The 12,826-nt window shown below is 47.0% G+C and overlaps 2 protein-coding genes across 2 annotated transcripts; one reads left to right on the top strand and one right to left on the bottom strand.

The window, feature by feature from the left end:
- Nucleotides 1–5,963: 5,963 nt before the first annotated feature.
- Nucleotides 5,964–7,196, bottom strand: LOC136470420 (cytochrome P450 89A9-like). The gene has a single exon (XM_066468273.1). It carries the CDS (start codon nucleotides 7,194–7,196, stop codon nucleotides 5,964–5,966), a length of 1,233 nt encoding a protein of 410 aa, XP_066324370.1.
- Nucleotides 7,197–10,941: 3,745 nt separating this feature from the next.
- LOC136474396 (uncharacterized) lies at nucleotides 10,942–12,557 on the top strand. Its single transcript, XM_066471981.1, has 2 exons — nucleotides 10,942–11,439; nucleotides 11,802–12,557. The coding sequence occupies exons 1-2, from the start codon at nucleotides 11,096–11,098 to the stop codon at nucleotides 12,340–12,342; spliced, it is 885 nt and encodes a 294-aa protein (XP_066328078.1). The 5' UTR covers nucleotides 10,942–11,095; the 3' UTR covers nucleotides 12,343–12,557.
- The last annotated feature ends 269 nt before the right edge of the window (nucleotides 12,558–12,826 follow it).

The following is a 12,826-nucleotide window of genomic DNA, read 5'->3' as shown; positions in this document are numbered from 1 at the left end:
GCCATCTGGTGCTCCTTGCGTGGCTACACCGAGCGCAGGGTGCCGGCCGCCGTCGTCTGTGCCTCCGCGGTCCGCTGGCCGCCAACGGCCCGCCCCAGCTGGCCAACCCTGCTCTGCTGCGGCCTGCGGCCTACGCTGCGCCGTCACCAGCCACCGAGCCGGCCGCCGCCCGCACCTGGCCATCTGTTCTGTTGTCTGCAGCCTTCTCTGCTGGTCGCTGCGCCCAGCTCTGAAAGGTATTTCTCTCTCTGCTAATTTTGATTCCATGTTTAATATTTCAACCCTTTTTTAGAGTTTTTGACGTCAGTACTGAGTTAAGCGAGTCTAAATCCGTTTGGACTATAGTGCTAAAGCCCATGACAAGTTTAGAAGTTTGAGATCTAAATGCATGATACCGTCTCCAAATTTTAAGAACCGCCAGTGTATTTCACTTCTTTTTTCCCTCAGCTTCATTTCCTACTCATGCGATGTGACTAAACACATTCTTCTTCAGTTTTTCTTAGGCACCAGCAACTTCTTTGAAATTAGAATGAAAAAACTAATTTGGCGGGCAGCAGTATGGGTTGGAACAGGATGGCCGGTCTCCGTAGGAGCAGGATGGCGATTGTTCGGCATGACTGAAAAATAAGTCAAAATATTGTTCCGGCTAATTATCATGAGAAAAAAATATCATTCTATCTGAAAATACTGTGCAGATGAACAGTGTTTTCCTGAGTGGGCTGGCCAGCCCAGCAACAGCTGACCCGCCAGCCGAACCCTCGCCCATCTTCTTCTTCATGTTCCTTTTTCTTTGTCAGAAGAACTGTGTAGTAGCGTCCAACACGTACGTTTATGTACTGTCTACTCTCATATATAGTACTCCTGAGAGATGCAGCACAGTCTACTCTCATAGACCTGAGATCGCAGATAACACAGCGCGGCAGCGGTGTGTCAGTTCCATGCCTGCCACTGTCGTGACTGATTTTTTTTATTTTAACCATTTTGGAAACTAATTTTAAATCTAACACTGCTTTTTCTTCTTCAAAACTAACACTTTTAGCCGCGCCTATTGCCATGGCGCGGCGAAATGCCTGTGCCGCGCCATGCATGGTGGCGCGGCGGGTAGCTAACGTGGCGACGACCGGAAATGCTGACCAGTGACGTGGCAGGGCTTGCCGCGTCACCGATCTTGGCGCGGCAGAGCCGCGCCCTGATTGGTGGCGCGGCAGAGCCGAATAAAAGGCCCGCCTGCCTCCCCCTAACCCCCCTCCAATGACGGCTAAGGAGAAGCACTTAGCCGCATTTAGACGACTCGAGGAACCTCATCTGTGCGATTACGGAGATCGAGTTGTGATAAACCCTAAGAATACGTTGGAGTTTGTGTGTCCAAACAAATACGAAGTAAGTGTAAAATGTATGTGTTGAAATGTTGAGCTATATGTGTTCATGCACTAATGTCAATTTATTTAAGTGTTTTCAATGGCGAAGTATCGTTTTAAGAAGTGGTTGTATGGTCCTAAGAACCAATGGCCGGAAGAACCTTCAAAGGCAAAGCAAAAGAAGAAAGAAATGTTAATTTACAAAGCACATCCAGTCAAGTGCGAATGTGGTGTTAAATCCAACTACGGTTTAGTCCCTTCGGAGCTTGGAATATGCCATTATTGTGGCCATATGGTTGACTATGATGAATTTGGTTATTTTTGTGGTAACGATGAAATCATATTTTGTTTCTTTTGCTAAGACATATAAGATATAATTTTTCGTTTGAACAAAGCACTTGAAAATGTAGGTGAGAATGATATGATGGTCAAGCTAAGTTCTTGGATGAACTGAAGGGGAAGCAAGTAATTGCACAGAAGAGGGGATACGGACCTGACTACGTCAACCTATTCGTTAAACATCAGAAAAACAAGATGCGTGAGTTTGCTAGACATCGCGGTATTTGTAACCCGATCGATGTTGGGCTCATCATCATTCATTGTAAAGGAATCATAATTTTGTTTAGCTAGACAATGTTTTTGCTCACGGACATTACTTGTGCCATCATGGAGCTCTTGGAGTTTTAACCAAATTTCATGTGCCGTATTTAAAGTGAACACTTAGTTAAACACATCCATGTTAAATGATTCAAATAAGCAATTTTTAGCTCTAGCATTGAAATGCATCTCTTTTTCATCACTCTTTGTGGGTTTTTCAGGATTCTTAATGGGTTTTATCCCGTCACGAGTGACTCTCCAAACACCCAAATCAACCGCGTGGCAAGCCATTCTAGCCTTATAATAAGGAAAGTTAGTGCCATCAAAGTGTGGAGGCCTAGAGGTATCCATCCCAACCAATCTAAATAGCGTCGGCTCAACGACAGTTAAGCCAAAGGTCCAAATTGAGCCAACCTTCTTTGATACTAATTGAAAGGACCGTGACGCCTAAGAGGAGGGGGTGAATTAGGCAACTTAAAAATTCAACTTCTAAACTATGGCCTCTTTTTCTAACCTTAGCAAAACCTATGCAAAAGATAAACTATCTAAATGTGCAACTACGGTTTTGCTAATGTATTACTATCTTTACCGCAAGGGCATGAGGACATAGTGTGCCCTAGTCTTCGCAGTATTAAACCTCCCATTCAGTATGAAATCTCCGCCAAACTTTGCATTCAAATGGGCACAAAGGCCATTGAAGCTAGGAGGTTCATCAAACCATTTCAATTCTTCTTTCATATCCTCAAACATACCATCTTCTCTTCAAACACTCCCTCCGTATAAAACTCTAACACAACAATCCATCTGCAAAAGCATTTCAAGAAACTCCATGAAGTAGTCGAAATCGTCGTATGTAATATCCATAGTAATATTAATACCTATTCTAACTATAACTATACTAACTAATCTAATATTAATATCTATACAAGGCTAACTACAACAACTAATTAGACTAAATCCAATGTATAACTAGACTCACTAACTATACTAACTAAACTATCTAACTTTACTATCTATACTAACTTACTATATTACCTATACCAACTAAACTAACTAACTTTACTAACTATACTTTACTAATTATACTAACTTTATTTATTTTACTAACTTACTATACTAATAATGTCGATTCAATCAACAAATACAATAGGGGAGTACCTCGCGGCAGCGGTGCTCGTCCTCGGCGGCGGTGGTGCGCTAGACCGGGCCGGGAGACGCGGGCGCTGGCCTCGGCGGGCGCGGCGGCCAGCCGCCGTGCGTGGCCTGAGGGGGTGGCGCGCCGGCGTGCGGGCGTAGCGGGCGGCCGGCAGCCGTGGTGTGCCGGCGTTCGTCGCACGGCGGCAGACGTGCTCGGTGGCGGGTAGACCCTGCCGGCGACCGGCAACCGGCGTGGGCGGGCGCGGGCAGGCGGGCTTGCTGGCGTGATGGCGGGCGCGGCGGCCAGGCGGGCTTGCTGCTCGGGCAACAGGACTGGCCGCGGGCCTTTTATTCGGCTCTGCCGTGCCACCGATCATGGCGCGGCAGAGCTACGCCAAGATCAGTGGCGCGGCAATCCCTACCACGTCATCGGTCAGCATTTCCGGTCGTCGCCACGTCAGCCACCTGCCGTGCCACCATGCATGGCGCGGCACAGGCATTTCGCCGCGCCATGGCAATAGGCGCGGCCAAAAGTGTTAGTTTTAAAAAAAAAATAGTGTTAGATTTAAAATTAGTTTACAAAAAGTGTTAAAATGAAAAAAAAATTCTCATGACTCATGGCTACTTCGATCATGGCCATAGAAAGTTAAGGAAATCATTTAAATAAAATAAAAGTTGAACGAAAATAAAGTTAAGGAAATCATTTATAAAAATAAAAGTTGAACAAAAAACGTTAAGGAAATCATTCAAAAAAAATAAAAGTTGAACACGAAAATAAAGTTAAGGAAATCATTTTGAAAAATAAAACTTGAACAAAAGAAGTTAAGAAAATAATTCAAAACAATAAAAGTAGAATATAATAGTGGCCCATGCAGGTCTCAAACCTGCGAGGCGTTATTAGCACGACGCTCTAACCAACTGAGCTAATAGGCCATTTGTGTTTGAATAAAAAAAAATAGGTCATTTGTGTGCTTGGCAATATTAGTTATTTATTGTTAGTCTTCTGTTCAATTGAAGCATGTCCTCTATTATGCATGTTTGTTTCTGCTTAAAATCTGAAACTAGATACTCCCTCCATGCCAAATTATAAGATGTTTGACTTTTTTGACCCCAAGTTTGACCACTCATCTTATTCAAAAAATTTGTGCAAACATAGTCAAATTTAAGTCATTCTTGAAGAACTTTTATTAATAAACCAAGTCACGACAAAGAAGTGATATTTTGCATAAATTTTTGAATAAGACGAGTGGTCAAACTTAGTGTCAAAAAAGTCAAACGTTTTATAATTTGTGATGGATTGAGTAGAAAATAATCGAGAATCTCACTCCAAACTTCTTGATTATTTTGGCTACCAGTGGTAGGAATAATAGCCCTGCTTCCCCTCACATGCGTTCTTTGTACCGCAAGCAGCTCCACCTCGTGGGTTTTCATCCACCGCACGCAAGAGATTTTCCTTTCGTTGCCCCTCCCCTGGCTCGCCCTCTCTCGGGTGTGTTTGGCTGCCAGATGAAGGTTGTATTGTATATCCTACATGAGCGGAGATGGAACCATATCTCAGAAAAGATGTTTGTATGAGTGGTTAAAAAAACTAAAATACTATTTAGTTGTTTGCATGAGCGGATACAATCTATCTAATATGAGAGTCTAACATGTGGACCCGCGACTCTCATCGTGCATCCATTGAACTGGCCATGGCTCGGTGGATACGCTCGATTTGGCCGCATGCCCCCAGCATGTATCCCACCATATATCTGCTTCCACCCAAGCAAGCTACTGTAGTCTGTAGCGTGAACCAAGCAACCAATTGCGCTTCTCCTCTATCTTATCCTATACGCATGTGCTGGTGCATGCATCCTGGGATGCAAGGAACCAAACACACCGCATCGAGTAGAGGCGGTTCTACCAAACTAGCCTTGAGTAGAGGCGGTTCAAAAACCCACATCTAGAAATCAATTCCGACTGTGTCTACGAATGCACTATGTAGTTGTGCAAATTGGTTGGGTCTCAATTGGTGAGCCTCATAACATTAGATAGAGGTTGATCGATCTCCTTCTCTACTTTTCTTAGTCATTTTCAGTATATTAGTTTTTTCGAGGAAAGCTAAAGCTCACTTGTGTGATTTGAGTCTTCCTCTCACCCAAATTTTTTTTGTCCAATCCAAAGGACGCCATGTCTCCTTCTTTCCTAACTCTGGTCAGGTTAGAATGTAAAATTGGTGTGATCGATGTGGCTGTATCACATAATTTTGTATTAAGAAATCTAAGTGATTTGGTCCTCTAAATCACCCTAGATCTATATAGACAGACAAATTGTAGTTATTGTCAATTTATACTAGGTTTACACTGTACTTATATTAAAGTTACAGTGATTATTTGGTGTAATTTCTATACATAATTGTTGTAACTATAGACCGAAAATCCTTTGTTCTATTGTTTCAAGCATTTGTTTTATGTTTTTATAAAATTTTCCTTTTAATTTGTTATATATCTCTTTAAAATATGCTTGTCTTTTAAAATTCATGTGATGGATACGGTTGTATCACATGAATTTGTGGCATTAAGAAATATGAGTGATTTGGCTCTCCAAATCACTTGGGTGATCAATTAACTCACAGATCACCCAATTTGTGACATTAAGAAATCTGAATGATTTGGCCCTCTAAATAACTCGGGTGATCAAAACTATTTTTTAATAAAATTTAGTATATTATCAGTGAGTTTATTAGCATCACAGTTGTTGACATCATCTTACACATTTTAGTCAGTATCATTCCAACGATATCTGTGATCAAGTAATAAACGCGTGCACTGATAATCCATTTTTCTACAAGATAATATAAATCTATTGTTTGGGAGCTGTGATGAGTGATCTTCATGCGTATGATTTTCTTTCCATGCATGTGGCGGGTACCGGACCAACGTCTTCGCCTTCACCGGCGGGAAGGAACCGCTCCGGCCGGAACTCGCCGGGATCCGTCCACAGATTCTTGTCCTTCCCGATGTCCCCTAGCATGAACTGCACCCGCATGCCGCCAGCCGGTACGGTTGCTGTGCCAACCACCGCGCCCTCGGAACGGACGTCGCGCATGGCCAGCGGGAACGGCGGGTGCAACCGGAGGCCTTCGAACACGACAGCGTGCAGGTACGTCGATCTGCCGGCTGGGTACTTGTCGGAGACGGAGCCATCGTCAGCATCATCACCGCCATGGTTCCCGGTGATGACCTCACGGCGTAGCTTTGCCTGGACCTCCGGCTGGTTGACGAGATGGGCGAGCGTCCACTCGAGAGCGGTCATGACCCCCTTCGCGACACCGAAGAACTCCACGACGAGGCTCACCATCTCGTCCTCCGTGAGCTCACGCTTGGCCCGGGGGTCGTCTTCGTCGGGGATGCTGCGGTGATCGATGAGCGAGTCGACGTACGGTCGTCGGACGCCGGTGCCATGCTGCCCAGTCCTTTGACGACGGCGCCTCGCCGCCTCGATGAGGGGGGGACGAACAGCGCGGCCTGCTAGCAGCGGAAGCCGAGGAACCGTCGCTACTTCCTCCAGTGCCAAAGTCTCGCCATGGTTGAGCGGGCGAAGACCTTGGCTTCTGCGATGGCTGCAGTAAACTCCAGCATCATGCGTTCCATGGAACGGACGTGGAGCGCGTCGACGTCGTCGCCGAAGCACACGCGCGCGAGCATGGCGAACACCACGGGTAGAGAGTCTGTCGCGGATGACCACGTCGCCGGCGCCGCCGAGGCCGGCGACGAGGGCGTCCATGGCATCCTGCTGGAGCGGAGCCAGGAGGCCTTGCCGGAGCATCGCGGCGTTGAGGCTGGACCGGAGCGCGCGCCAGTGGGGGCCGTAGGGCACGGTGGTGAGCGCGTGGCTCTGGCTGCAGCGGCGCCGGCCTGTGATCAGCGGCACGGGGAAGGGCGTGGCAGGGCGGTTCGAGAACACGTCGGCCTGCTCAATGAGCGCCTGGCGAGCGATGGCGGCGTCTCGGATTTTAATGGTCGGCTGCCGGAGGGAGCGTGCGGTGCTCCGCCGCCGCCGGTAATGAGCAAGGGAAATGATAATAATGGCCAGGATGAAGGTGAGCAGCCGAAGAGATTCCATGGCTTCTAGACTCAACTCAACTGTGCATGCAATGCAAGGCTAAATTTATATAGAAAACTAGAAGATACCTACATGTTGACATATTTTTTTATACTAAATCTGTCAGATTTCGTAGAATATCACTTGCATACCATGTGAATATCACAAAATGCATCACAGAGCATCACATGTATACTATATGATCATCATATATACTATTTGGTACTTGGGCATTACAGGAGGAGCCAATACCCGAATTCAGTAACCATCATAGAACATCACTTCTATACCATGTGAACATCACAAAATACATCATAGAACATAACATGTATACTATATAAACATCACATGTATATTACGTGCTATTTATTTGTTGACAGATTTTTTGGTACTAAATCTATCAGATTTTATAGGACATCACTTGTATACCATATAAATATTACAAAATACATCATAGAACATCACATGTATACTATATGAACATCACATGTGTATTATAAAATCTGACAGATTTGACCACATAAAATCTGTCGACAGATAACTAGACACTCCCTAAAATTAAATGGAGATAACGTGGATAGCTTGCATTAAGAATTGAAAGTTAGTGAGATGACATGTCTATAAGTGGGAGATGATGTGGATATTCAGTGGAAGATGATGTGGATGACATTAAGGAGATTGGAAGTTATTGGGAATGTGAATGACATGTCTATAAGTAGGAGATGATGTGTATAGCTAGTGGAAGATGATGTGGATGGCAATAAGAGATTGAAAGTTAGTGGGATGACATGTCTATAAGTGGGAGATGATAGTTAATGGAAGATGATGTGGATGGCATTAATGGAAGATGTCTATAAGTCGGCTGCTGCGCCCCAACGGTCGGCTGTCATTCTTGGCCCCACCTGTTGGCACCTCCGGTGGTGCACTTAGGGAGCTACGCTCAGTGCTGGGGCGTCGGACAGGGCCGACGGTCCTCATCGGACGGTACGCTGGCCCACATTTTGAAGTCGCCCATTCGCTAACTACTGGCGGTCTAATTGCCGCAGCTGGTGGTCCCACCGTTAGTGGGTATGAGACCCACGAGCCTCAACCGCTTGGTTCGACGCCACTGCTTGGTTCGATCCGACACTCACGGTCCAGCCACCCACGGGTCCGGTCCAAGCGTGAGATAGGCAGAGAGCCTATCTCCTCCTTTCTTCGCGCTATGTTCTCTGTTGATCGTTCGGGCTTCTTCTTTGCGTCTTGGATCCTTGTCTTCATTTGTGAGTCATCAAGACATCTTCTTGAGTCTTCCTTTAGGTGTTGATTAACTTCTTAATGTTCTAACTCGGTCCAAGTACGCCTTGCATCCTATTGAACTACATCAAAGACACTTGCAAACATATTAGTCCAACTTGGTCTAGTTGATCATCAAACACCAAAATCCAAACTAAATGGCCCATTGTTGACGGTCATTAACTCTCATTTTTACCCGTCAATATAGCATGCAAAACTGAATAAATATGATCATCAACATAGGTCTAGGAGTTTAAACTAACAAATTCCACAAGTGTTGGTGAATTTATGTCTGCAGGAGGATTTAATTAGGAAATAGGCAAAGTGGACCTATTCATCAGAGCAAATCACGATCATCCGTGACGAAACCGACTTAGAGGACCTCTAATCCACCGTCCAAGGTAAACCACCGAGATTCGACCCGAACCGACACAGGGAGGGCCGGTCGGCCCCACCTGTAGGGCGACCGGCCTATGGGGGCCACCTGTCGGCCCCCGCTTTGAAGGTCGGTTCCCCACCGCCTTTGAGAGTCCATCTTCACCGTAGATCAAGGTCGGTACGAATCAAGGGATGAGATGATGAGTTGCCACGGATTCATGGGCCCACATGATGCCTGGTGCCCCCTATAAAAGGAGCCCCCTACCTCCTTCAGAAGGCATTTCAAATCATTCATTCGGCATCCCAGAGATCATTCAACCTCAAAGCTCCCTACACCAATATTCATAGGCATAGCTAGCTAAGTTAGATCTAGAGAGTCAAGCTTCCCGCTTGGATTCCCGATCCTGTCAGAGTTCGGCTTGGTATAGCCATGTATTCTTTATTATTCATACATTTGTTATGACATTATTCTTCATATTTACTATGTTCTTAGTTATCATGTTCTTAGTTTACTTTGATTATATACTTGGTGTAGTTAGAGTTATCATTATGTTTATGCATAGGATCGCAAAGCGCTCATTCTTGTTGATGAACGGGGTGAGTGGTCGACATTGTGTAAGCGTGGTGCTTATACGTTGTTTATCTGTGGATGCACCCTATATTCCGGATCGTGTGGTAGATCGCGAGGGTGACAGCCTCGTTGAGTCCTTTGTAGTCCACCTCCCGTCTGTAGGCCAAGTAGGACCCGGTTGCGACGGAAGTAGTCAAGCTCTGTTCTTGCTCTTCTTTAGTAATGTCCCTTATGCATAGATATGGAGTTAATCTTTTGGCTATTGCTAAGTATATATGCACATCATTGTATGCTTTGACTTGTGACTAGAATAACTTAGGAATTAATCTTTCTTGTATCTACTTAGACTTGCTATTGCTATCTTATGGAGTACTCTGAGTGTTACATTTATCATTCATATGTTATTATATCTCTTAGTTTACCCCTGTCTAGAGTAAGTGTTTGGCTCATTGATCCATCATAAGAAAGTAATCAATATTCTTTGCTAGTCCTTCCCTATGGTAAAAATATAAATAACGATACCTGGAATAATCTCGGTGAAGTGCTACAATGGTATATCTGTGCGCTTGCAGAATTTCATATCTTTCTAAGTCACATAAATACCACAAGCGACCCCAGCAGAGCCGAGCTCGGCGTCGCCGAGACTAAATGGGGTCCTTCAACACCCACGTGCTTCTGTCTGTTTTCATGTCTACCTACCACTACAACAGGGGCGATGGCCAAGAGCTGAGGAAGGAGACCATGCCGCCTCACAGCTTAGACGGGCAAAGGAGCATGATAAATGGGAAGGCCAGAGGTTGGCACGCCATATATGTCACAGCAGTGGCATCAGATGGCATCTAGGATTGACAAACGCCCCGTGTCATCTCTAACAAGCAGGCCTAAATGTCACAGTAGCTCAACCATCTCAGGGTTCATGTAGACTTTTTTTCTATTTAAAAATGCATGGTATTTTGATTATGTGGGAACAACAAATGAATATACTGGTTATTGATAACGTTTGGAGTCAAATTCGTTTAAACATGACGAAAACCTTAAGTTTTAAGGATTTTCTATTCTAAATCCTTCACTAAATTCTTGCAACCACGTGTTTTCTAAGGTGCCTGATTTAGTAGTGGTTTAGATGAAAAACATGTAAGTAGTGGTTCTTTTAAGGGGCTGATCCAAAGAAGACATCACGGTTTGACCAAACAAAGCATCTCTCCACACCACAATGCAGACAGACGTGGGATCAGACCACATACGGTTGGAAACTGGGATTGGGACGCCAAGAAACGCAGCCGTGGGCCCATTGCTCGCCAGAGCTCTGCTGATTCTCCGAGCAGAGCAAGGTGTGCAGTCCTACTGCAGTGCAGGGGCAGCGGTGCAGGTGCAGGTGCAGGTGCAGCACAACATTAATCGGAGGAGGGAGGACGAAGCTACTGGACTGGACTAGACTATGGTGTCCTGTCTCTGTCTCTGCCTCTGCCTCTGCCTCTGTCTCTATCCCTGGACCCCCGGCACCTAACAACGAAAGCTTTTTGCCTTTTTCCCTGTCTCGGATCCTTGCCGAGATCTGGCCATCCATCCATCCCCCAACCTCTTCTCTTCCCCAGACGCACACTGCCTCTGATCCACCGACCCCGCGCGGTCCGGCATTGCCGTGCCCCAGCCGGCGACCCGAGACCAGCTCGCCGCGGCCGAGAGCCGAGACTAAATGGGGTCCTTCAACGGCCACGTGCTGCCGGGGACGCTGTTCCTGGCGGTGGGCCTGTGGCGGGTGTGGTCCGCCGTGGCGCGCTTCGCCGCCGACCCGCCGGCGTTCCGCGTCCGCGCGTGGTGCCCCCTCGAGCTCCCCAGGGCGCCCCGCCTCGTGGAGCTCTACGTGGTGGCCGGTGGCGCGTTCCTCGACATGTGCCTGGAGCTCGGCGGCGGCGTCCTCGCCGGCCGCGGCGGTGGGGTCGCCCCGGAGTCCAGCCTCGTCTACCTCGAGCACGCCGGCATGCTCCTCATGTTCTTCCTCTTCGGCGCGCTCGCTCTCCTCTCCCAGAAGTGCACCAGGTGTGTTGCTGTCGTTCTCGGTACTCCGTGGATCTGTCAACTCTGTTCTTGAGTTGGTGTAAATTGTAATGCCATTCTTCAAATAGATCAAATTTGGTAGATTTTTTGGGGTGAAAAAACCGTAGCACCGAAAGTCGAACTGAGACATAAATTTGGTAATGGCCGATCTCGTTGCATAATAGTCTTGTGTTAAAGGTCACATTTTGCCTTAAGTTAACACCCGGTTTAAGCTGAGCTCTCTTCAATTGCGATCATCATCTCAGGCACATTTTATCAGTTGTCAATTTCAAAATATTATCAGTCAGTTTTGATGATCATCTCAGATAGATTTTATAAGCTCACTGCAACGGTGATCACCGCAGGTACCTGCCTCTGACCGACGGCAAGCTCTGCCTGGTGGCAGCGACGGCGTTCACGTCGGAGTTCCTGCTCTTCTCCTACCACTCGGCCACCCACACAGGGCTAGAGGGGTACTACCACCACCTCCTCGTGATCCTCATCGGTCTCTGCATCCTCACCACCATCCTCGGCGCGCTCCTGCCGGCGAGCTTCCCCGTCGACGTCGCCGCCGGCATGCTCATTGCGCTGCAGGGGCTGTGGTTCTACCAGACGGCGCTGACGCTGTACGGGCCCATGCTCCCCGACGGGTGCGAACGGGATGCCGACGGCCACCAGGTCGACTGCCGCAGCCGTGCTGCGGAGGAGCGCGCCGAGCAGCTGGCCAACTTCCAGCTGTTCGGGGCCGTGTTCCTCGCCTTCGTCTACGTGCTTGGGTGCTATGCGGTCGCCGCGGCGAGGTATGGGAACCCGGACCTGGCGACGATGCATGAAGAGCAAGTCTCCGCCTTGGAGTTGGAGTCCCGTGGCAACGGCGGCGCCTCCGCCGAGGAGTGTGTGGTCTAGTGGCGTCTGATGAGTACATATCTGCAGCTCTGTTCTTGCGTCAGTATACTCAGTAGCAAGTGCAAAACATGGTGTGATAGGCAGTATACTCAGCTCTGTTCTGCAATGTGTTTCTGGTGTGATATGTTGTTCTTAGTGTTGTGTCAATTGTGAGCGACGTTTGATTTCAAATGGAAAATACTAACTGGATCAAAAGTTTTGCCGCCTTTGCTGATGCTTCATGACTTCATCCTACCACAAGGCAGTGCCTCCCTCCCTTCTGAAGAGTGAAGAGAAGTAGGAAACAGACACAAAACGGCTGAAATTTAGATAGATCAGAAATGTTTTGATCATTCACAATCAGATGTTTCATCCATACATGCTAACCTCTCCAATCGTATCTGCAGATATGTACTCATGACGCGGCAGTATGACGGGTAAAACAGACGGTTTTGGAAAGTTCAGGGGGTAAATCAGACCGTTTTATAGTTGAGGGGGTTATGTA

The sequence above is a fragment of the Miscanthus floridulus genome, chromosome 8, assembly GCF_019320115.1.
Source record: "Miscanthus floridulus cultivar M001 chromosome 8, ASM1932011v1, whole genome shotgun sequence".
NCBI lineage: Eukaryota > Viridiplantae > Streptophyta > Magnoliopsida > Poales > Poaceae > Miscanthus > Miscanthus floridulus.
Note: the sequence above shows the minus strand (reverse complement) of the source record. Positions and strands in the feature narration are given on the sequence as shown.

What these genes read in the sequence shown, in the direction of transcription:
- LOC136474396 (XM_066471981.1), top strand. Translation starts at nt 11,096, where the DNA reads ATGGGGTCCTTCAACGGCCACGTGCTGCCGGGGACGCTGTTCCTGGCG. An exon ending in CTCTCCCAGAAGTGCACCAG is followed by an intron (nt 11,440 to 11,801) that starts GTGTGTTGCTGT and finishes TGATCACCGCAG; the next exon opens with GTACCTGCCTCTGACCGACG.
- LOC136470420 (XM_066468273.1), bottom strand. Translation starts at nt 7,196, where the DNA reads ATGGAATCTCTTCGGCTGCTCACCTTCATCCTGGCCATTATTATCATT.